At 39.6% G+C, this 25,870-nt stretch overlaps 1 protein-coding gene, 1 long non-coding RNA gene and 2 pseudogenes across 6 annotated transcripts; 3 read left to right on the top strand and 1 right to left on the bottom strand.

Moving 5' to 3' along the window:
- Nucleotides 1-228: 228 nt before the first annotated feature.
- LOC104763112 (protein PHLOEM PROTEIN 2-LIKE A8-like) lies at nucleotides 229-1,263 on the top strand (annotated as a pseudogene). Its single transcript, XR_015588257.1, has 2 exons — nucleotides 229-819; nucleotides 945-1,263. The product of XR_015588257.1 is annotated as a protein PHLOEM PROTEIN 2-LIKE A8-like (transcript).
- Nucleotides 1,264-2,124: 861 nt separating this feature from the next.
- On the top strand, nucleotides 2,125-3,883 carry LOC104760444 (disease resistance protein RBA1-like). Of its 4 annotated transcripts, none has more exons than XM_087498223.1 (3): nucleotides 2,125-2,263; nucleotides 2,596-3,087; nucleotides 3,352-3,883. In XM_087498223.1, exons 2-3 carry the CDS (start codon nucleotides 2,621-2,623, stop codon nucleotides 3,353-3,355), a joined length of 471 nt encoding a protein of 156 aa, XP_087354349.1. In that variant the 5' UTR covers nucleotides 2,125-2,263; nucleotides 2,596-2,620; the 3' UTR covers nucleotides 3,356-3,883. The 4 variants fall into 4 exon arrangements, with proteins under 4 accessions (XP_087354349.1, XP_010481672.1, XP_010481674.1 ...); XM_010483370.2 differs by having other exon boundaries at nucleotides 3,282-3,883; XM_010483372.2 differs by having other exon boundaries at nucleotides 2,194-2,301.
- Nucleotides 3,884-4,859: 976 nt separating this feature from the next.
- LOC104760443 (uncharacterized) lies at nucleotides 4,860-8,237 on the top strand. Its single transcript, XR_002036498.2, has 4 exons — nucleotides 4,860-7,119; nucleotides 7,207-7,447; nucleotides 7,521-7,740; nucleotides 7,827-8,237. It is a non-coding gene; the product is annotated as an uncharacterized LOC104760443 (long non-coding RNA).
- Nucleotides 8,238-11,302: 3,065 nt separating this feature from the next.
- Nucleotides 11,303-25,623, bottom strand: LOC147921456 (uncharacterized; annotated as a pseudogene).
- Nucleotides 25,624-25,870: the final 247 nt, after the last annotated feature.

Here is a 25,870-nt window from a genome sequence, read left to right as displayed (position 1 = left end):
ACAAAAAATTGTCTTTGGATGTATATTTTCTTATCTTGGTCAATTGAGGTATCCATACTGTTCGCCTATTATTACGTTACTATGTGTCATTTTCTATGTTTTTTTTATTTTGTTGTTTCAACAACTACCCAGCTGTAATTAAGTTATATGGATTAATATAAGACTTACTCAAATCCGGTCAACTTGTTTAGTTGTCTTTGTAGATCAATGATCAATAAGCATGGAATATCAATTGTGATTAAGTCAAAACACATTGAAACCATTAAACTCAATTGCTCTATTTTTTTCCTTCTACAAATAATTTTCTCAAAGACCATCATCACCTTCCATGGGCTCCTCCTTATCCCTCTTTACCAACGTTGGACCGATCCCACCTCAGTACCAAGTGTTCATCAACTTCCGAGGCGAAAAGTTGCGAGACGGGTTCCTAGGTTTTCTAGTGGATGCTCTTTTAAAAGAGAATGTAAACGTCTTTATAGATGATCATGAGCTTAGAGGCAAAGATCTTGATCATCTCTTCAACAGGATCGAGGAATCGAGAGTCGCGCTGACAATCTTCTCCAAGAACTTCACCGAGTCGAGATGGTGCTTAGATGAGCTTGCTAAGATTAAAGAATGTGTGGAAGAAGGAAGCCTTACAGTGATTCCTATCTTCTTTAAGATGAAAACTGACGATGTGAAGAAACTGAAGGGAAAGTTCGGAGACAACTTCCGGGACCTGAAGTCAATGCATCGCGGCTAGCAGGAAACTTTTCGGAAATGGAAGGAAGCTTTATTTTGTGTCTCGAGGAAAGCTGGCTTGTCTTCGTCACGATACAGGTCTAGACTTGTCTCTTTTCTTCTGTTCTTGGTTAGAATACTCTGTTTCAAGACTCTGTTTCTTGGTTAGTTGAAGACAGAATTTGTTCACTTCATAGATATTTTGATCTCTGTTGTGATGACAGTGGGCAGAATGATTTGGTGAGAACAATCGTCGAGGAGGTTAAGAAAGTTTTAAAAGACATCTCCGAGAGCGAACGCAAATTTTTTGAAGCGGAACGCAACCAATTGGCGGCAAGAACAGATGAAGTGATTAGAGTTGTTATACGTTTCCTAAGTCTGTTTCTTCTTTTCACAATAGTTTTTGGTCCTTATGTTTTAGGCCTTATGTCTGTTTTCTCTATTCTTCTTGGTCGTTTCATAATCAATCGAGCTGTGGAAACTGAGTGGTTAATGGTTTCATTGTTGCATTCGACATTTTTTTATGAAATAATTCGATTTTGATTAGTTTGACCTTGCATCAATTATTTGATAGAGTTTGTTGTACTATGAAGAGTTGTCATTTCTCATAAAGATGAATACAGAATAAATATAACAAATTGATATTTTAGATCCCTCTACATGGAAAACGTTAGAATATAAAAGTAAGCAAAGATTGACTTGGTTTGTTGATAATACTCAATAGTACATATTACATGAAGGCTTCTGACTTTTGAGTAGTGTAGACACTGTAGACTCTGCATGCCTATTACCACCATACTACCTTTTTTGTTAATTAATCATCATTTTCAAACCAAACCAAACTTTTTTTTACAAAATGAGTGTAAATTTAATTATTTACAATATTAAAAACATAATCAAAAGTTTTAGTTAGAGACAACTTAACATCTCTATCAATCTACAAAAATTGTTTTTTTTTTCTCTGAAAATGGAACCTTAGATTTCATAAAACAAACACACTAAACATTTGGCAACCACTAGATTGACTTTCACAATGTGTAATGAACAACCCAATATGCCACATCCTCTTTAACTTTGACCTTATTAGTTTATCTCCTCTTATGTGTTTTCCCGCCACTGTTGTGCTACTCAAATTAAGTGATATGGGAAATGACAACTCTTCATAGTACAACAAACTCGCAATTAAGTGTTGGATCGACCTACTAGATTGGGCGTAATCTAAATACCGAAACCGTTTGTTTGGATTAACCGGACGGTGCTAAACTTAAACTATTTTCCTACAATACCCATTATTTTTTTTGTTTTGACTTAGATACATTAATCATAGATTCATATTTCATAATAACGTTTTGGGTTTGTCTTTTTTTTTTGTTTTTTGTTTTTGACAACGTTTTGGGTTTGTCTTTACACTTCATTTATTAATTAAAAACTTTAGACGACCCCATCTTCTTCCAAAACAGGTAATTTATATTAGTTCTTTAACATTATTCTCGAATCCCCAAAACAGATCAAGATTCAACCTCATAGTCTTCAAACTTTTTTGGTGAGTTATAATCTACCCGCTGTTCTTCGTTTCTGAAGGTTTGTAATCATGAATCGTTTCTTTTTGTGTTTTTCATGCCTCTAGAAACTTTTTTAGCCTGATTGTACTTTTTACTTTATTAGCATACCTTACAGACAAATTTTCAGTTCTTTGACTTCACTTTTGTTGTCTTTTTGGTTCTTGAATATATATCAGAAGAGAAGATTTGTAGCTGCAAATGAGTTTTTTTTTTCTTTTCAGTTTTCCACCAGGTTTTTGGTATATGGTATAATTTGAGATTTGTGTTATACAGTGACTTTAGTTTTGAAACTTTTGTTCTGACAATTTTCCAGGTAATTGCTGGTAAAATCAAACCTTATGGGGGCAGCCTTTTCCCAAGCTGGAGACAGACGTCCTCAGGTTTTCCTCAATTACCGGAAAGAAGAGCTCCTCCACACTTTCGTTAAACGTCTCTTGACTGAGCTCCAAAGAAATAACATCAACTACTTCATAGATGACAAAGTGCAGAAGGGTAAACCAATAACCGATCTCTTCGAGAAGATCGAAGAGTCAGCTATTGCGCTCGCAATCTTTTCTAAGCGGTACTCAGAATCAAAGTGGTGTTTGGACGAGCTTGTAAGGATGAAAGAGTGCGTGGAGGCTGGTGAACTCGTGGTGATCCCCATCTTTGTCAATGTGACCCCTAGCGAGGTGAAAAAATTCAATGGTGTGTTCGGTGTAACATTCCAGAGGTTGAGGAATAAATATGGGAAGGTGCAGATCCAGAAGTGGAAAGAGGCTGTGGAGTACATTGCTGGCATAAGCGGCATGGTCTGGAACGATAGGTAATATTTTGATTGTTTTTCATCCTTTTATTGATAGATTCTAGAGGGTGGTCTGGTCTAGTCACTAGTTAGTATATATAGTATTTAAATTCTGTTTTAAGAATTTAGCCTTGGTCTAGAAGAAACATTTCAAGCCAGTTCTAGCTAGGTTTAAGTATTGTAACTTAGCTTTTTCGGCTTTTCTCCTTTCTCAGATATCCCGACTACGGTTTCTTTTTGAAAATTATCCCGACTACGGTTTCACTCATCCATGTACCTTATCAGATGACGTTCTAGTAATGCGTACAACCAGGGAGGTTAAGAAAGAGCTGTTGAGAAGAGATCCCAATTACGGAAAAACAGAACATGTCGGAAGTGGAGTAACTCTTCTCGTTTCTGCTACGTTGGCTTTTTTCTGTGGTTTCTTCTTACCAAAACTGCTTTTCACTGATGGGAACCTTCGGTTCGCTGTATCATGGTTAGTCGGTCTTTTTGTTTTCTATAAGGTTTTTCAGATGAAAACCACCACATGTGACCACATCATCATCACCTCCTTAGATACATTAAGAAATATGTGGTATAGATATTACAGAACCCCCAAAAATGTTGACAAAAAAAACCACAAAATAAGAAGAAAGAAAGATTCGTAGAAAATGTTTTGCTATAGTTTGTCTGGCTTATGAATGTTGTGTTCATTTTGTTTTGTTTTTTATGTAGTTCTGTGTTATTTGGTCTTAGTACGACCTTCCTTCTGAATAATTGTTTTCTGTAGTTACATTGTTTTGTCTTATATCAATATCATACAGTTTTTGTTGTATGTTTTTTTGGTCATTGGCAAAAAAAAAAATTAGGTTTAAAATTCTAGGTTTAGGTATAGATGCTCTGATACCATGTAGGAATGGAGGCTGAATAATTCTATTAGATGTTAGGTTTACAATATATATAGTGTATACAAGGTTTACTATTTACTATTATCTCCTTTCCATATCTATATCCTATAGTTTTTTCCCTATTCAACTTCTGTTTTTGTTATCGATCAAAGAGGTGATCCTGTTGTGTGATTCTAGCATATATCCAAACAAGATCGCATGTTTCTTTCTTGTGTTATCGATTTTGATGATCAATCTTTTTATTTACTTCGGTCTTGGGGATGGGGCCTGTTCTCCAAAAGGTTGAGGCAATTTAGAACATGTGGAGTGAAAGTCTCTCATTGAGTATCTTACCACCAAAAAATAATTAAAAAAAATAATCTTTTGAGAAATTAAGTGAGAATAGATTCTCAATTGTGGTTTGTCAAAAAAAAAAAAACAAAACAAAAATTCTCATTTGTGAGACTTTGAGAACCCATGAGATCTTATGTGGGTTCCAAATACAACACATGTCTCTTTATAATTAGCTTTATAATAAATCAATCTCTAATAGCTTTAAACATTAATTAAATAGTTTAGATGTTATTATTTTTTTGTAAATCACAAAATAATTATCTACATAATAAGTTCCATTATACATCAGTTTAAATTGTATATTAATATTAGTTTTAGTTAATGGTAATTAAATTACTATAACTATTAAAATAATATATTACAACTATTATTACTATTATATAGTATATAAACAAATATGACTAATTAATCAAAGTTGAAAGATACTTAAAATGTAGTTTGATATGATTTAAAATATATTAGCTATAATTCTTTTCATTTAAAATAAAATTTGAAATAAGTATTCAAGTTATATCTATTACAAATATTAACTATATCTATTACAAATATTAATTAATTTATTTTTTAAAATTTATGTTGATGAGAGATTCAATCTAAATCTAAATGAGTCTCTCACCAATGAAAACATAAAAAGATGAAAAAACTAAATCTAAAATGCATTAAAAAAAGAAGAAGAGAATTTCTTAGCAATGCCACTTTTAAGATATTTTTTTCAAAAATACTTCTTTTCTTGGCCATTTCCATTTTTTCTCTCTTTTACACAATTATAAAATATTAAACTAATTTCTAGAATCTTTTTTTAGGTTTGAGTTTTCTATTTTATATGTAAGGTATAGTTTTAAGGGTGTATGGTTTCATATTTGGAGTATAGATTTTTAGAATTTAATCATTTTATATATTGAAAAGGTATTTTTGAAAATAAACAACAGAAAAGATTTATTTAAAAATTGACATAAAAATGGATATTTTTAAAAATGGATATTTTAAAAAATGTTCCTATAAATAATTATATGATATTGGTGAGAAACCTATTGCGTCTGTCACCATTGAACATACACCAGAGCAACCCTTTACAACTTCTCAAGACGACAACTACCTCCTCACACCAAACCACCACCCATACTATCTTTTTGTTCGGTCACACTAGTTTACGAAAAATTATATAACGAGGAAATGGTTTGTATGTTGTTTATATGCACATGTATGTTGTTCTTACACTACAAGAAAACATGGAAATATCGACTATAAGTTGTGACCTAAAACATATTCGCTAAATTCAACGACTGAATTGCGATTGTTTTGCTACTCAATGCTACTAAAATAAAACAGTTACCTAATATGTGCTAATTCGAGACTGATTCATAATGTCGCAGTGTAGGCGCCAATTTGCGACTAATTTGGAGACCAATTTGACAGTCGCCAAACATTGCGACCAAACAGCTACTCTTTAGTGACTGCTTTATTTGATTTGGGCTTTTAACAAAATTTGGGCTATAACAAAACGGCTCAAACCCAAACCGTTTCTCTTCTACCCCGAGAAAACCCTAACCCCTCAAATATATTTTCAATTGTTTCTCTTCTTCTTTCGTTTATTCCTCAAAACCCTAATCCCTCACATCCCCAACTCAATCGTTTCTCTTCTTCTCGATATCAATTGCTTTCAATCGAGAAACGTCATAGTCCCTCCTTGTATCTCTCGATTTTGATGGCAGGAGTAAAGAAAAGAGGAGGAGGAAGAAGAAACCCCTCAAATCGACCCTCACAAGCGGCAAATCGAAGACCCCTAATCTTCCCAGCCAATATGCCTTCACGCTGGCGAACCAGTGAGACCCAGACACTGATTCTCAGAGAATTCCTGTCCCACTCCTCCAGAGACCTACACCTACTTACAGAGACTATCCACCTCCGACAAATCTGTTCCAGAACTCGAGTCAACTTCGAGGAGCATCAGCTTCCAGCGAAGCTCCAAAGGCGTCCTTTTCCTCAACCTCTCGCCTCTACGACGAATCCACCAGAATTCTCGACTCAACTTCGAAAGTCTCCTCAACCTTCAGTCACGAATCAACCTCGACAGTCTCCTCACGTCAAAAATCATCGTCCACCCTCTTCTCAACCTCGAGCAGGCTCTGCATCGCATCACAGTTCTCAAGCGCAAAACTCACATGAGGAAGAAGAAGATGAAGCAGATTGTGAGGATGACGGTTTAAGGCAATCAAATATCCCAGCTGATGTACTCGCCCAATTACATGACATGCTTGTCCAGCCAGGCCGTGAGTTGTATACCATTGTCCTCTCTCCCAAATTAGATCGTGGAACCACTTGGTAAGAATATAATTTTTTGTTGATTAGAGTGATTAGATTTTTTATTGGATTGGTTAGAATTTTTAGGTTTGTTTGAATTTGGAACACTTGTGTTTGTGTTTGATTAGAATGTTAAGAATTTTGTACTTTTTATTTGTTTCTGTTTGAAGGTTTGTTTGTGTTTGTGTTTGGAACACTTGTGTTTGTATTTGGAAAACTTGTGTTTGTGTTTGTTTTGTTTCTGTTTGAATTTTTTACTTTCGATTTGTTTCTGTTTGAAGGTTTGTTTGTGTTTGTGTTTGTGTTTGTGTTTGGAACACTTTTGTTTGTGTTTGGAAAACTTGTGTTTGTGTTTGTTTCTTTTTGAATTTTTTACTTTCGATTTGTTTGTGTATGAGGGTTTGGTAAGGACAAGTCAAAACTTACCCGAAAGATTACAAAAGGGTTTACAAACAAGTTTGATGGGCTATATTACAGTTGGGGTTGTGTTTCTAATGAAAAAAGAGAAAGACACTTCTTGGAATTTGCGGTAAACTTCTACTCCTTTCAATTTGATTTCTGTATTTATAGTTTTTTTTTTGGTTTTTTGATCACTAACACTAGTCTTCTTTTGTAGAAAACACACACCTGGGATCCCTCACTAACCAGTTTTCCAAGGAAGCATCTCAGCGAGATAAAGTGAAACCGACTTGGATTGAGAACAATATTTGGAAAGAAATGTGTGACTATTGGAACACATAAGAAGCCATGGCAAAAAGTGCAACCACTTCAGCAGCTCGAATGTCTGACCGTAATAGTCTTGGCCCCACAAGCATGTATCAGGGCAGAAGTCTTACTTACAAATCGAACAAGAGATGGTGAGTTAACTTTTTCATTGTTTAATAAATTACATAATATGGTTCCTAACCTTTTTATTGTCTAACATTTCAGGAAGTGGAATTGGGAAGACTGCCAACTATTCTTGAAGTTTTCTGCAGGACTCATACCAAAAAAGATGGTAATTTTGTGGATAAGAACGCGCAAGCAGTTCATTAGACATATAAGAAAAAATGGAAGCTAAGTTGGCTGCTCTGGATAATGATGAGTCTTCTGATGGTACTTCACGTTGATTAGAGCTATCTCATGAGGGGGATGATGAGCTCTTTCTTCAGTTAATTTGCTTCTTTCTAATAATCTATTAAGTTTTTCATTGTTAAGTAATTATGTTAACTTTTTCTCTCTGTTTTGTTTATGCAGTCTACTTTCATAAGTGATAGAGGAACATACTTTGGAGTTGGAAGCCTAGGAAGTTACGTCAACGGGAAGCGGAACTTCCCTGGAAGCTCTTCTTCTTTCACAAGCCTGCAACAATAGCTTGAAGAAGCTAACCGCAAAATAGAGCAACAAGCAGCTCTACAAGTAGAGCGTGAAGCTGAGGCATCACGGGTTGCAGCTCAGGCTTTACGGGTTGCATCTGAGAAACAAGCAGAGATCAAACGCTTGGTGAGCTTCCTCAAGACTAACCCAAACTATGTCGCCTTCCTCGAGTCTCAAACCAATGACTCCGACCCTGCGGACGTTCAAAGTTAGTTTCCTTCACTATCCCTCATGACCTTAAAAACTTTTGTAATGGTTGTACTTGTACTCTTGAAATGGTTTTTTTGGATATTTTCTGGAACTTATGTTGGATATATGTTGAAACTTATGTCTTTGTTTGATTTCATGTTTGTTATGTTTTAGTTATAGTTTTCATAATCAGTTTTCGTATTACAAAATCAAATATATCAATTTTAACCGATTTTTTTTAGAAACATGATAATTAAACAATCGTAAAACAGTCACCGAAACGTACACAAATAAGTAACCAAAACAGTCGCAAATGAGTAACCAGATCAGTCGCTAAAGCGTTGCAATTCAGTCGCAACTTTTAGCGACTGTTTGGCGTGGGAAGAACGACCAAAATTATCAGTCGCCAATTAGTAGCTCTGTGTTGACTCTTTAGCGACTGATTATTTTAGCGACGCTCTGTTTAGCGACCAAAATTATTAGTCGCCAATCAGTCGTTACTAAGTAGTTTGCGACTGTATAGTGATTGTTTTTGTAGTCGGTAATTCCATGTTTTCTTGTAGTGTTACTACCTTTAGAATAAGTGATTCTTGCATTTATTTGATTTTGTCTGTCTGCAGCCACCTAGGTAATAGTAGGATGGGGGGGGGGGTAAAGATGAGATGGTAATTTTGAATTTCTTTATATCTTTAAAAATAATAATTTCAATAGATATTAATTATGTTCTTTATGTATATCAGACTATTGAAAATGGTGGAGTGGAGCTCAATATGCTGACTTTCATTGAAGATGTTTATAAAAGTAAAAAGACTGCATGATTGTCTACAAGAAGGGTAAGTGGATTGTGGAGACTCTGAAAGAACAGGTGCATGACCTCCAATCTAAAGAGCCACTTGAAGATGGACCGGTTCAGGCTACCATGCTCTTTTGTTTTATGATCAACGATTTGGTTCGTAACGTACGAGAATTTCATTTTTATTCTTAACATGCTTTTTACTATCTTAGATCAACACTTGGATCCTTGATACTTCTTAACTCTTTGATTATTAACATGATGTTTCCATATTTTTACATTATGCATGGTTGAATCTCAGGAAATACTAAAAAAAAAAAGACAATGATTTGGATTTGGATCTCTTCCAGACCATGAAGATTTAGATGCTACCTTCTTATCTAGCTTGGATAATGACAAGAAGTTAAAAGAAGCATGCAACCAGATTTATGGGCTAGTTAAGGAGAGAAGGGAAAATACCAAAACAATCCAATATTTGAAGGATATTATTGAGAAGCTTCTTAGCAAATTTCCGGAGTGTCATCCAAATGAAGACGAAGTTGATGATGAAACTCAAAATTAGACTTCAATGTTTTAATTTAACTAGTTTTTTTGTCAGATGTCCCAAAAAAGGACTAAACTGTTAACATAAGAATCTATTATGTGGTTTTATTGAAAATAACTTATATATATATATATATATATTTTGTCAACCACACATTAAATTAGAAAATAACTTCAAGATTGGTTGCCCAAACTGGAGGGAAAGAATTTACAAAAGATACTTCTGAAACTAGAGTACGCGAAGAACGGACAAAACAATCTGCCCTCACATTAGCCGTACGTGGAATCCTCCTAAGGGTGAAGCCGGGAATAGAGGATCTGGTAAACTGAAATCATCTAGCAAGTTGGAAAAAGCTGGCCAATCTTCCGGAGCTTGCACCATCACCATTAGCTCTGCACAATCCGTCTCGAAAATATAACAGTCCACGCCAGCCGCCAGAAGGCTCTCCATTGCCCAATTCAAGGCTTGATATATATATATATATATATATATATATATAGTATTTCCTGATTTTTAATTAATTTTGAATTTTCTGATTTTTAATTAATTTTCAATATCTGTATTTTAAATTAATTTGAAAAATTTTTGGGTGGAATATTTTCAGTAATCGGTTGAAAATAATTGGTAGGAATATCGATTGGAAACTTAAACGGTTGTATAACTGTGGGTAATATAGTGTCGATCGGTTTTTGCCGTTGAAAATTAGTAGGTATTTTTCTAACCGAAATCCAACCGATTTTGCCAATGAAATTCCAACTAACTTTCCAACAAACAATTTTTAACCGATTTACTGTTTTTCCGACTGATTTGGTCATCGGAAACTGCTATGTTTTTTGTAGTGTGGTCGGATCAAATTGTAAATAATATATCGTGAAGTAACAACACAAGGTGTATAAAAAGTAGAATTTTAAAAGTCACACGAGCACTCAAAAAAAAAATATATGATCAATTTAAAGATTATAAATGATCAATTTAAAGATTCTAAATTATATATATATATATATATATATATATATATATATAGAAATAATGCTATATTTAGAGACCTTCCATGGCAGAGCCTACACCGTAGCATCGTCCTCGTCAAATATTCATCAGTTTCCATGGATATGAATAGCGAGATAACTTCATCATATATAATGTGGTGAGGCAACGTCCTCATCAAGAGGTATACAAAGTCAGTTACGTGCTTGAACAAATTTCAAAAGTTACACGAGCATTCAAAAAAGCAAAAAAAAAAACCCTTGTGGTGATTCTTGTGAAGAACCTTGAGGCGGATTTGGTAGACAATTCGAGGAAATGAGGGTGAAATATGCAAACAACCCAAATCAAGATCTTGAATTGGGAGGATTCATTGAGTTATATAGCAGAGAGCTTGACCTCGGAAGAACACATACACTACAAGAAAATCGTGTATTCTTAGCATCGGAAAAACGCTATCGAACGATATTATAGCATTTTCGTAAACGCTCTATCATCGCCCACGATAATAGGTTCAGCACATTAGATAGCACGTTTTAGTGTGTTATTTATTGGTAATATAAAATAGCGTTTGTACACAGTGCTATATTCCATTTTATAATAGCAATCTTGTTTAGTTATTTTATTTTTTTTTACTAGCGTTACTTTATGTTATAATATTTTTTAACTGTTTTTGATTAATTTAACTGATTTTTTATTAATTTATTATTTACTGTATTTAAATAAATAAAAAAAGGTTAAACCTTTAAAATCCTGAACACATTAATTGAAATCAAAGTTTACAATGTTCTAAAGGCATAAACTAATAAATTAAAATCCAACCACACAAGCTCAAAGTACACCACAATTTCACACAAACACAAGTTTATCATTAGGCCACGCAACTGTTGTACCTAAAGCATCAGAAACTAACTCCACTTCTGAATTTGGTTTCCACACTTTTGCATCTCCAATGTTTGATACTTCTATCCATACCTTGCTAGCGTTTGCACCTAAGGGGACAAAGTGGATTTTGTCTTCTGGATTGGTTGAACAAACCCTGCCTTCTGCAACTACTTGTCCTGAATTATTACAATCCAACAGCATGCACTTTTTCTTTCCATTTGATTTGGTGGTGTTGATGCTGCAACTCACAGTCTATATTCCAAACAGACACTTATATCAGAAGTGACCATCACCAATAACAACAAATATAAACTTAAGCAATAGATAGATTTTTTACCGTAGGTGATGTTGCTATTGGTGATGATGTTCTTGTTGGATGTATAGTATTAGTCAGCAATATCTTCTTTATTGGCCATGCGATAAAGGCATCAAGTGCATCACCCATCAAGACCATATCATCAGTAGGTCTCCACAAATAAGCGTCATGTTTAATGACCTTCTCAACCTTTACGATGGCAGCATTAGGTCCGAGAGGGATATTGTTGGCCTTTTCTTTCGGATCCATTGACCACAAACGACCCTCAGCAACTACTACATTCTCCGAATTCCAATGAAAGATGATGATTTTATCAAGTGATGCCTAAGTCATTTAAAAAAATGACATATTTAAAATCTTTCTACAATCTCATAATAATTTAAGAGTCAAAGTAAAACATTACCGTTGAACCAGCATATTGATTTTCATGTGGGGATGTTGCACCATTGTCCAATATCAATTTATCAGTTGGCCATGCAATTTTCGTTCCCACAGCATCCCCAAGATAGACAACCATGGTGGTTGGCCTCCATACAAACGCATCTTTGTTTGTTACAAATTTGACAACGACAACTGCTGCATTAGGACCAATTGCAATACGACCAATCTTGTAATTTGGTTCGGCTGAGCAGAACTCTCCTTCCCCGACAACAACATCATCTTCTAAACACCAATCCAGAAGTTGACACCTAGGGTCAATTTGGCTACCATTACTAGCCTCCGATGCAGAAAAATCATCAGACTGTGGAAAGAGTAATAAAGTTAATACAAACACAAACATACAAATTGGCCTTATCATCAAGCACATGATTTAAAATTAAATATACTAACCTTCTTCCCTTTAGCCAAGTCACGAACTACATTTTGGAGATCTTCAGTTTTGGTGATCAATTCCGCTTGTGTTGCTTCGAGCTTCTGGACATAGGCGTCTCTAGCCTGAATGAATGATAGCTTTGTAGCAGTAACCCCTATGCCCATACCTCTAACCCTTCCAGACTTGTCTTTCCCTAAGACTTAACTGACAGCATCCTCTTTAATACTAGAAGTAGATGTGGAACCCATTTCACTATTGAAACGACCTGACCCGTTTTTCTTTAAATAATAAGTAATTAAATAATAAATAACAATAAACTACAACTAGTGGTCCCATACCCACTAGCCATCTAACCACAATCACAACCAACAGCAGAAATATCTAATACCAATAAATATCCAATAAATAATAACCAGTAATCAAATGTAACAATAATCCAATAGCCAATCATCAGAAAACATGGAACAAGCAACCTAGCAATGTTTCTAATGACTCAACTCTAGCAACCTAGCAATGCCAGACAACATCACATCGAGTCCCTAGAACATCCTCCTCTTCATTGCCTTGATTCCACGATCACACTTTGCCTTTACCTGAACCACAAACACAAATTGCAATGCATGAGTATTTTATAAACACTCAGTAAGGCAATCCTCCCATCTACTGGGCTATACACACAAGCAATAGAGATACTCTAACCATCAAAAAACAATCAACAACAAACCAGACTCTGCATCGACCAACACAAGACTTGCATCGACCGACACCAACAGGGAACAACATCGACCAACACTGGGTACGCATCGACCGACGCATGCTCGACATCACGCGGAAACCCTAATCGCATCGACTGACGCCTCCACATGGCATTGACCAATGCTCATAGGTCAGTTTGCGCCGTCCTCGCACTAGCATCGACCGACGCACATAGTGCATCGACCGATGCACATGCCGAGCATCGTTTTCCCCGAAGCTTCTTGCCGGATCTTCGTTCCTGCAACCACAAGACTCGATCCCAAGCCATAAGAAACTTCCTAACACCTCAAATAACATTCTAACAAGCCTAACAACACATAAACAAACAGATCAGAGGAATCTCCAGCTTAGATAAGCCATGGTCATACACTTACCTTTGACACAAAAGATTCTGAACCACAAACAAGCAAATACACGCTCCTAGGAAGCTCCTACAACGATCTCAGCTACAGATCTCTACAGAAACGCCTCCAATCTCTCAAAACTCACCAAGAACACTTAAAACTCTTTTCTCTCTTCTTTCCTCTCTGAAAACGGCTAAAACTCCTCGAATGAGACAAACATACGACTTAAGGGTTTTCCTTTTCTCTTTGTCCAAAACGCAGCATTTAACTTAAGTCAAAACGCAGAAAACTGAACTTGCATAGACCGATGCTCCTCCAGCATCAACCGATGCTCTTCCAGCATCGACCAATGCACATCCCCAAACCAGGATTTCGGTTCACGGATGTTACAATTCTCCTCCACCAATTTAGATTCGTCCTCGAATCTTGAACTACCATCAGCCAAGGACTCCCGTGCAACCGTCTCCACGGTCCACACTCCTCCGACCGGTCTACGAAAGGTCACCTCTAGGCGATAGACTCACGCTCCAGGCATTATTTTCTCTTGACTTTTAGAATTTCCTTTTTTCAAAGGCCTAAACCTTAAGTTTATTGGCTCCTCATCAGGCCGAAGCCTGCATGCCATAATATTGGCCCCTCATCAGGCCTAATCCCGCATGCCATAATATATAAAGAAGTCCAATACTCGTCTCTCGGGTTGCCACCCTACACTGCGCCCCCGGATCGTCATCCAAAGTCGATATACCAATCATACTCTCAAGCCACAAAAGCTTAGAATATGACGGTACTAGGAGAACCAAAGTCCCCTAAGAGACGCAAGCAAACAATTCTGAACACGTCTGAGTCCTATCCCTATCCAGGTTTCCTTCCTGTGGCTCGTGTAAGACAACTCAATGTACTACAAACCACATATCCCCTCACTGGAATACCTCATGACCACACAAGGATCATCTCACTGCCCCACGGATCGTCACAAAGACCATCTGTCCCGAAGGATCGTCACAAAGACCATCTGTCCCAAAGAACCACCTAAACAGGCACTCTGGCTAAACAACCCGCCACAAAGGCCACACAATTGGCTAAACAGCCCGCCACAAAGGCCACACAATGGCTAAACAGCCCGCCACAAAGGCCACACAATGGCTAAACAGCCCGCCATAAAGGCCACACAATGGCTAAACAGCCCGCCACAAAGGCAACACACGACTAAACAGTCCGCCACAAAGGCCACACAATGGCTAAACAGCCCGCCACAAAGGCCACACACGGCTAAACAGCCCGCCACGAAGGCTTCCCTCCACTAAAAATGGACAAATTCTAACTCACATAAAACTTTCTATTTTTAGACTTTCCACTTTTGGAAACTTTCCACTTATAGAAACTTCTATTTCAAGAACTTTCCTCAAACCACCGCCTCACGAGAATTCCGTACCCCAAGCACCACCTCATCTTGTTACTTAGTTGCACAATCAACCACCCTAAGCGACCAAGTAAACAAGAGACATGGAGTGGAATACTCCATTCCCGCTCCAGCCACGGACTACAACTGGGACCTGCTTCTCGAACCACTTCTTGAACCTTGCCTTCATCCTCGCCTCTGGCTCCCAAGTCTGCTCCTCAACACCATCACGGTCCCAAAGGATTCTCATCAGAGGAATCTTCTTCTTCTGAAGTTCCTTTATCCTCCTCTCGAGAACCCTCACTAGTCTCGCCTCCAAAGTCATGTTAGGCTAAAGATCCTCAGGAATCTTAGCCAACAACTGATCGTCCTCACAGAGACACTTCCGCAACATAGACACATGGAAAACCTTATGGAATGCTCGCATAACCTCAAGTAACTCCAGTCTATATGCCACTGGTCCAACTCGCTCAATCACTCTGAACAGACCCATATACCTCAGACTTAACTTAATCTCAGTCAATGACCTGTTCGGACCCTACAACATGGCCATCTTGAGGTACACTCTATCTCCAACCTGAGACTCAAGATCTTTCCTCCTCCTATCGGCATAACTTTTCTGCCAATCCTGAGCTTCCTTCATGTTCAGCTTGAGAACCCGAATCTTCTTAGAGGTCTCCTGAACAAAATCTGCCCCGTACATGCTCCTCTCCCCCACCTGAGTCCAGCATAACGGTGTACGACACGACCTCCCATACAAAGCCTCATAAGGTGCCATCCCAATACTTGCCTGGTAACTATTGTTGTAAGCAAACTCTACCAAGCTCAGGTGATCTGCCCAATGGCCACCCCAATCCAACACACACATCCTCAGCAAATTCTCCAACGTCTGGATTGTCCTCTCTGACTGTCCATCTGTCTGGCGATGATAAGTTGTACTCATATGCACCTTAGTGCCCATCTCTGCCTGAAATGCCCTCCAGAATACCGAAGTGAACTTGGAATCCCTATCAGACACAATGCTCACTGGCACCCCATGCAACCTGTATCTCCTTCACATACTTCTTAGGCAAGACCGCTGCTCCATCAGTCTTCTTAATGGCCAGAAAATGTGCTGACTTAGTCAACCGTTCCACAATGACCCAAATAGAATCAAACGTCCTGGACAATGGCAAACCTACCACGAACTCCATAGTAACCATATCCCACTTCCACTCTGGAATGGGAATACTCTTAAGTAATCCACCTGGTACCTGATGCTCAGCCTTCACTAACTGACACACATCGCACCTCGCAACCCAACTAGCCACGTCCTTCTTCATCCCGACCCAGTGATAATACCTCTTGAGATCACGGTACATCTTAGTCACTCATGGATGAATAGAGAACATGCTCGCATGAGCCTCAATCAAAATCTCCTGACTCAACTCATCATCCTTAGGCACACAAATCCGCCTATGCACCAAAATAGTACCATTAGCCGAAACCTGATACTCTTAATCACCATCCTGTGAGGCATTCACCAGCCCCAAATCCTTCTCCTGAGCCAACCGAACTCTGCTCAACAGATCCGCTCTATCAGCAGCAACCAACCCCAACGGCTCCCGAGAAACCGCACACAAGCTCAACGCACTGATCTCCCCTACCGGAGACTCCATATCCTGCTTCTGAGCCGAAGTCGTCCGCTTCCGACTCAAAGCATCTGCAACCAAGTTAGCCCTACCAGGATGATAGGCTATCTCCAGATCATAATCCGCCACCAGCTCCATCCACCGCCTCTGCCTCAAGTTCAGCTCGGGCTGAGTGAATATATACTTCATGCTCTTATGATCTGGAAACACCTGTACCTTAACACCATAAAGATAAGATCTCCAAATCTTCAGGACAAAAACTACATCACCAATCTCCAAGTCATGAGTAGGATAGTTTTCCTCATGCTTCCACAACTGCCGTGAAGCATAGGAAATCACCTTCCCATGCTACATCAACACACACCTCAGACCAACTCTCGATGCATCTGTATAAACCACATAGGGTTCTCCCTGCTCAGGCAAAGCCAACACTGGAGCGGTAGTAAACATCTCCTTCAGGCTTGCAAAACCTTCCTCACACTCATGTGACCAGACAAAAGGGACATCCTTCTCTGTCAACTTAGTCATAGGACGTGCTCTGCTCGCAAACCCCTGCACAAACCTCCTGTAGTAACCTGCCAACCCCAGAAAACTCGTGATCTCCGTGGCATTATGCGGTCTAGGCCAATCCCTGGTAGCCTGAATCTTCTCCGGATCTACAAAAACCCCATCTGCAGACACAATATGACCCAGGAAACCCATCTCCCGCTACCAGAAACTACACTTGCTCAGCTTAGCAAACAACTTCTGCTCCCGCAGCTTCTCCATAACTGCTCTCAAATGTACTGCATGCTCTTCAGGACTCTTAGAATAAACCAGGATGTCGTCGATGAAAATGATGACAGACACGTCCAGAAACTCCTGAAACACGCTGTTCATCAATCTCATAAACGCTGCTGGCGCGTTAGTCAACCCAAACGGCATCACCACAAACTTATAATACTCATACCTCATCCTGAAAGCAGTCTTCCTCACATCTGCCTCATCTATCGGAATCTGATGATAACCCGACGCCAGATCTATCTTGGAGAACCAAGTAGCACCTCTTAGCTGATCCAACAACTCATCGATCCTCGGAAGAGGGGACTTGTTCTTCAATGTTACCCGGTTGAGACCCCTGTAATCAATACACAAGCGGAAATAACACCGGCGCTCCCCACGGTGATACACTAGGACGGATGAATCCCTTGCTCAACAAATCATCTAGCTGCTTCTTCAGCTCTGCCATCTCTGCTGGAGCCATCCTGTAAGGAGCCTTGAATAACGGTGTCGTCACTGGTTCCAGTTCAATCGTAAAAGGATCAGACCGAGAAGGTGGTAATCCCTGCAATGACTGGAACACATCCTCAAACTCCTCCACAACCTGAATACCGCTAACCGTAGACTTCCCTACTAACTTTGGCATAGATATGGTAACCATATAAGCCTCACGGTCCTACTCGATCATCTACCCAGCCTGAATGGCCGAGATCACGAGACTTTCCGAAGTCGGTCTAATCACCTGAAAAACCAACTTCCCTCCTGAGCGGTCAAACTCCACTCTACCCCGATGACAATCCAAATGAACCATATGCTGATGCAACCAGTCCATCCCTAGGATAACGTCATACAGCTCCACTAGGCTGATAAGCAAATCCACATGCCAAGACTCTCCCGCGATCTGAATATCAATACCCCTCGCCCGACCAATAACTCTCAGAAACATTCCTCCAACAACAAAAACAACTCCCGCACGCTCTTTGGGATCTCCCATAATACCCGCACTCTCTGAACACTCCGGGGTAATGAAGCTATGAGTAGCTCCAGAGTCAAACATAACGTGGGACTTAAACTCGCCCACCAACAAGGTCCCTACACAAACCTCATGTGTTGAGAACCTAACACTTTATCACAGGAAAAAATGAAATGTGGACTTACTAAGAATTCACAAAGACAAAGTACTAGAAATTATACATGTGATCGCCCCGACACTAATTCCACCAGTCTCTGCAGTCGTGTAAACCCGTGGCGCCTGCTCAATCCGTGCCACCTGCTGTCCTCCCGGTTGCACCTGCTGCAACGCTGCCACTGCTACCGGCTGCAACTTGGGACAATAGGGCCTCATGTGCCCTGGCTCCCAACAATGATATCATACACGAGTTGCTCCCGTCGGAGCACTCCTCTTAGGACAGCTAGCAATCTTGTGATCCTTGCCCCCACACCCGAAGCAACTCGGACCACCCGGCCTCTGCGTAGCCTCCCATCTCCTCTTGGTTCCCTGCGCAGGCTTGCCGTCCTTGCTAGAACATCCCTGATGATGAGCCTTGCTAGGCTGGATTGCTGGGCTAGCCGCCACTGACTGTGCCCGTATATCCTCCTTGATCCCTGCTGCAGTCTCAACCAGCTCTGCACGCGAAGCATAAATCCGCCCTCTACAGTGAACCCTCAAGTCATCACGTAGGGCCCTCAAAAACCTCCTAATCTGAGCCTCCTCAGACTCCATATCTCAACCCCCATACCTCAGAAGTCGACCGAACACCAAATCAAGCTCCCGCACTGACCGAGTCCCCTAAGCTAGCTGAAGGAACTGCACCTCCAACCTATCCAGTGCCTCTCTAGGGAAATACTTGCGGTTGAACTCCAACACAAAGTCAGCCAGAGACATCTCCCTCTGCACTCTCCTGGCTGCCACATAACTCCACCACAACTGAGCATCATCAGTCAAATGGTGGACCCAAATGTCCACCCAAAACTCCTCAGGACATCTCAGGGTATGGAAGTTACGTTCCACACTCGTCCTCCACGCATCCGCAGCGGTAGGATCAGTACCTCCCAAAAACTGCTCGGTACTAATACGGCCCATCTCTGTCAGCATGCTGATATAACGAGAATGGACCCTCACATCCGCAGCCACTGGCTGCCGCTCCGCTGCCACCACTGGTGGCACTACCTGAGCCTGAGTCGGTGCCACTGGCGGCAACCGCTCTAACAACTGTGCCAGCAAACCCGCAAGGTCAACATCCGAGAATCCACCCACTGGAACTCCCACAGCTGGAGTCCTAACATCATCGGCTACTGGAGCATCAACACCGCCCCCTCCCGCCACACTCATGGAATCCCCCTGGACACCCTGTGACTCGCCAACACCCTCTGCTGTCACACTCTGGTCCGCAGCCTCACTAACCTCAAGGACTTTGCCCCTACCACGACCACGACCACGTCCGCATCCACGACCACGACCACGACCAGCAACATCATCCTCTCTAACCATCTGCACTACCATGAACAGAAGACTAAGCACACAAGTATCATAACACAAAGACATAAACTCGAAGAGGATGTTCTAGGACTCCATACCACACATAATTGACTAACTAACATAATCAATCAAGATATGTAATCCCAAACATCACAACAGAAACCTAGTGAACCCAAACCTAGAACCGTAAGGGCTCTGATACCAAACTGAAACGACCTGACCCGTTTTTTTAAATAATAAATAATTAAATAATAAATAAAAATAAACTACAATTAGTGGTCCCATATCCACTAGCCACCTAACCATCCAATAAATAATAGCCAATAATAAAATGTAACAATAATCCAATAGCCAATCATCAAAAAACATGGAACCAGCAACCTAGCAATGTTTCTAATGACTCAACTCTAGCAACCTAGCAATGCCAGACAACATCCAATCGAGTCCCTAGAACATCATCCTCTTCATTGCCTTGATTCCACCATCACACTTTGCCTTTACCTGCACCACAAACACAAATTGCAATGCATGAGTATTTTATAAACACTCAGTCAGGCAATCCTCCCATCTACTGGGCTATACACACAAGCAATAGAGATACTCGAACCATCAAACAACAATCAACAACAAACCGGACTCTGCATCGACCGACACAAGGCTTGCATCGACCGACACCAACAGGGAACAGCATCGACTGACACTGGGTACGCATTGACCAACGCATGCTCGACATCACGCGAAAACCCTAATCGCATCGACCAACGCCTCCACATGGCATCGACCGATGCTCATAGGTCAATCCACGCCGTCCTTGCACTAGCATCGACCGACACACATAGTGCATCGACCGATGCACATGCCGAGCATCGTTTTCCTCGACGCTTCTCGCCGGATCTTCGTTCCTGAAACCACAAGACTCGATCCCAAGCCACAAGAAAGCTTCCTAACGCCTCAAATATTATTCTAACAAGCCTAACAACACATAAACAAACAGATCAGAGGAATCTCCAGCTTAGATAAGCCATGGTCATACACTTACTTTTGACACAGAAGATTCTGAACCACAAACAAGCAAAAACACGCTCCTAGGAAGCTCCTACAATATCTCAGCAACAGATCTCTACAGAAACGCCTCCAATCTCTCAAAACTCACCAAGAACACTTAAAACTCTTTTTTCTCTTCTTTCCTCTCTGAAAACGGCTAAAACTCCTCGAATGAGACAAACATATGACTTAAGGGTTTTCCTTTTCTCTTTGTCCAAAACGCAGCATTTAACTTAAGTCAAAACGTAGAAAACTGAACTTGCATAGACCGATGCTCCTCCAGCATCAACCGATGCTCTTCCAGCATCGATCAATGCACATCCCCAAACCAGGATTTCGGTTCACGGATGTTACAACTATCAATGGATTTGATTTGTTCTTGACACAAAGAATTAAAGAGGATTATTGTGTGCTATACGAAGAAGCATTATTAATTGAGTGAATTGATTTCTGCTACCATTTCACTTACAATTGTTTCCGCAAATTCTTGTTTCACTAGTTTTCTGTCCGAATGAGTATGTCCTGCTATCCAAACTTTGCTCCTACTCACCTTGGACGGGTCAGAACTCTTCTTCGTCTACAGATAACAAAGGTAATTTGACCATACCATCTCATGAGCCATACCATCTCAGAATATTAGAAATAACTCAGTAAGATAATTTGACCATACCATCTCATGGGCCAGTCGAGTCATTCATTTGCGGCTGGTGGTGTGTCGAATCTGCGCCTTCCTGAGTTGCCAAAATCTTTCACTTCGAACCTACCAAAAATCAACATCAACCTTTTCCTCATGGTGTTTAGCAACTCCACGCATCTTAGTTGGCCCTCTTGTTTTCCTTTTTTCAGTATTTACCTCACTACTTTGAGGTTCTCCACTTAATGGTTGCACTTCCGGCTGGGAAATGTCTTCATGATGAATTTCGTCCTTAATCTGGTGTGACATTGCATCCTGATTGTGCTGGGAAGTGTCAGTGTCAGTAGTTGGGGCAAGGCCTAAATTACGGTTGCTCCGTCTCGTCATTACAATACACCTGAAACACAACTGACTTTTGAATGGTTAGAAAGAGATGAAAACATATGACTAACTTGTAATTCTATCCTTATGATTTCATTACTAAGGGTGCAACAAGAGACTCCTCCTCTGTCTCTAACTCATGATACCCTCTTGGTGGCTCCCTCATAACTACAGACCAAGGTGATGAATCATTTTCTCTAGAATAAAGAACTTGTTTGGCTTGCAATGCCAGGATGTAAGGATCTTGAAGATACGTTGATTGGTTGACATTGAAGTTCACTAGTGTAAATCCTTCTTCTTTTTTCACACTGTTTCCTTTGTTGGCCCACTTACACCTAAATAGAGGAACCTGAAACTTGTGGTAGTCCAGTATTATGATCTCTTGTATAACTCCATAGAACGCAACTATGTCCGCGATATGTTTAGTGTCTCTCGCACTAGATCTACACATGCTAAAGGCTTCATATGTTACTCCACTGTTCTGAGTCTTACGCATTACATCCTCAGTGTGAAATCGATGCCCATTGATGATAAACCCTTTATATGTTTCAGCTGTATGTCTTGGTCCATAACTAACCATCTCAGTTTGGCTGAATGATCTTCTGAGTTAGCAGGGATCTAATGACAAAGATAAAGAAGACGTAATTAGTAGTATATATGCTCATGGTGTTCAACGGATATAAAGGAAAAATAATGATATAATACCTTGTTTTTTACCCATTGTGCGAACCTCTCTGCATGAAACTTTTATAACAAAGTTTCACTCCTGGCACATCTACAATCAGTAGCTTGTAATTCTTCCAAATGCATACTTAAAGAAAAACACAATAAGTTAGTTTATACACAGTAATGATGGTGTAATAAAAAATGGGGTAAGTCACTTTAGGGATGAACTTACTCAACATATGGATTCATCATTTCCATGTTCATTAAAACATATCGATGGGTTATGTCTCGCTCTTTATCAGTAAGAACAATTTGGGCAGCCTTATTTAATGGACGACCTTCAGAGGACTCGAAATCCTCATTACGGTTTGTTGTTTCTTGAAATATTACAGAATTCTGAAGGAACTCCATGCAGAATGCAATACATTCTCCAGCCAAATATTCTTCAGCCATACATGCTTCTGGCCTTGCATAGTTCTTTACATACGACTTTAATGTTTTCATGTACCTACATGTTAAGTATAAACATGTTAGTTACTAATTGTATAGAACACAACAAATACACACAAATGCAAATGAAAACTTTTGAGTACCTTTCAAATGGATACATCCAACGAAAGTGGACAAGTCCACCCAAACGTGCTTCTCTTGCTAGATGTATGGGAAGATGGAACATAATATCAAATAGAGAGGGAGGAAAATATCTCTCTAGTTGGCACAATGTCTCTACACACTCAGCCTCCAATGTGATAAGCTTCTCGGGATCAATAACTCGTTGACGAAGTCTGTTAAAGAAGCTGCACAATCTAGTAACTGCAATCCTTGGTCCATCTGGTAACAAGCCTTGCAAAGCTACTGGTAGCAGGTTTTGCAGAAGCACATGATGATCGTGAGACTTCAATCCACTAATTAGTGGAGGATCCACAGAAACACAATTGGCGATATTCGCACAATATCCGTCAGGTCCTCTGAATGAACTTAACCTCTTACAAAATATTTTTTTTTCTTCTTTGGACAGCCAAAACGAAGCTAGAGGTAAGTACTTTCTCTTCCCTTTGTTCTGAATGTGTAAGTTTCCACGGATCCCCATATCTTCCAAGTCTTTCCTTGCTTTCAAACCATCTTTTGACTTAGCAGATTGCATAAGAATAGACAATATAGCATCAGACACATTCTTCTCAACATGCATCACATCAATACTGTGACGAACCGGCATATCCTAACATATAAAATAAAGACCAATTGAAAAAGTCAATTTCAAAAAGAATATGCAAGTAGAAAGTTATTGAAATCTACTAGATTAAAAGGCTTAGTAAATATTTACCTTCCAATAAGGTAACTCGAATAGGATGGACCGTTTCTTCCACCTCCAATTATCATTGTCTTCATCATCTTCTTCGTCCAAAGGCACCTCATCTTCAGATACTCCTTTTCGTTTCTTTCTACTTTTTTCCCCAAATGGTTTGCCAAATTCATTTTTCAAATCCTTGAGTATGTTAAAAATTTCTGCTCCACTTTGAATTCTACTTGCACTCCCTTCCTCCACAGTGTTGTCAAACCATTTTTTTTCTTCTTCTATAAGGATGTCCAGGTCTAAGTATTTTTCTGTTTCCCAAATAAACATGCTTCCGACTGAATTTCAACCACCTGAAAGGTGTATCCTTTCCACACACAACACATGCCTGTTTGCCTTTCACCTTACACCCAGCTAATGTTCCTAAAGCAGAATAATCAGTGATACTCCACAACAACATTCCTTTAAGTGTAAAATTCTCCTTCATAAACTAATCGTAAACCACAAGCCCTTCATTCCACAATTACTTAAGGTCATCTATCAATGGAGCTAGATAGACGTCAATTTTTTTGCCTGGTGATGTAGGTCCTGGGATCAACAGGCTCAGCATTATATTCTCTGCTTTCATACACAATGTTGGATGCATGTTATAGTTAACTAAGAACACTGGCCATGTGCTGTATGTGCTGGACTGAATGCAGAAAGGATTCATCCCATCTGTAGAGATACCAAGGCGGAGGTTTCTTGGTTCAGCTGAAAACTCTGGCCATTTATTAGTCACATTGGCCCACGTTAAAGAGTCCACTGGATGCCTCATTGTACCATCTGAACTATTATTGTTGAAATGCCAACGAACCTCTTCAGCCGTCCTTCTGGATCTAAATAGCCATCTCAATCTGTCTTTGATTGGAAAATATCTAAATACCTTGGCTGGTATCCCCTTTTTCTCCTCACCAGTTTGCTTATCCCTCTCCCATCTTGAAACATTACACCTTGGACAGCTTTCCATAGCCTCGTATTCCTTCCGCTATAGAATACAATCGTTCTTACATACATGAATCATATCATATCCGAAGCCAAACATCTTCAGGAACTTCTTTATCCCATATGTTGATTGCGGGAGAACATTATCCGTGTGAAGCATATCGTGAATCATCGTCAGCATCTGATCAAAATAGTTCACTGACATTCCACTCTTTACTTTGAGGCGGTAAAGCCCCATAATTGCAGACACCTTCGTGTAGTTGGGACAGTTGGAGTATAGTGGAGTTTCTGCATCATCGAGCTTCTTCCTAAACTCAGACTCTTCTTCACTACCACCATCAACAACATCTGCCTGATCTACAAAGTAGCTCGTCGATTGAGAACCACCATCAAAGAAAGCTGTCCTAATCAAGTCATAAGCATCTAACTCAACTTTGGGATCTTCAGCTGACTTATCATTCTTAATATCCCCATGCTTACTCCAACATGAATTTCTCTTGTATTTCTGATCCATACCCCTAATCACTAAATGATCCAACACTGTAGCTATCGGCTGATGGCACATATTGCGGAAATCTATACAGGGACAGAACATGTCACTAGGATTACCCAATCTCAGTGCAGATGCATGCACAAAATTAGTTGTCCCTTTCTGAAAATCAAGGCTGGCCCTTCAAGTGGAAAAATTTTCAATGGTTAATTCTTAGAAAACGAAAAACACATATCAGAAAGAAAAAAAAAAGACAAGATCATACCTTGGAAGCTAGACCCAAGACTTTTCCATCTTACAAAACCACCAAAACTCGACCACGAAAACATTGTTGAATCGACCACGAACACAGGGTTGTCAAACCATATCAATCAAAAACACATATCGAAGAGAACATTTTTAAGTTTGACTTATGCATTTATAGCGTCTACTTATAAATAAGCGCTATCTATAATTTCACGTTTATTTAACATAGCAAAAAGCGTTAAAACGCTATCTTCTTACGCTATAAATACACGATTTTCTTGTAGTGAGACAACTA

This window comes from Camelina sativa, chromosome 18 (assembly GCF_030686135.1).
Source record: "Camelina sativa cultivar CO46 ecotype springtype chromosome 18, ASM3068613v1".
Taxonomy (NCBI): Eukaryota; Viridiplantae; Streptophyta; class Magnoliopsida; order Brassicales; family Brassicaceae; genus Camelina; species Camelina sativa.
The sequence above is the reverse complement of the archived record's forward strand: the minus strand, read 5'-3'. Positions and strand labels throughout refer to the sequence as shown.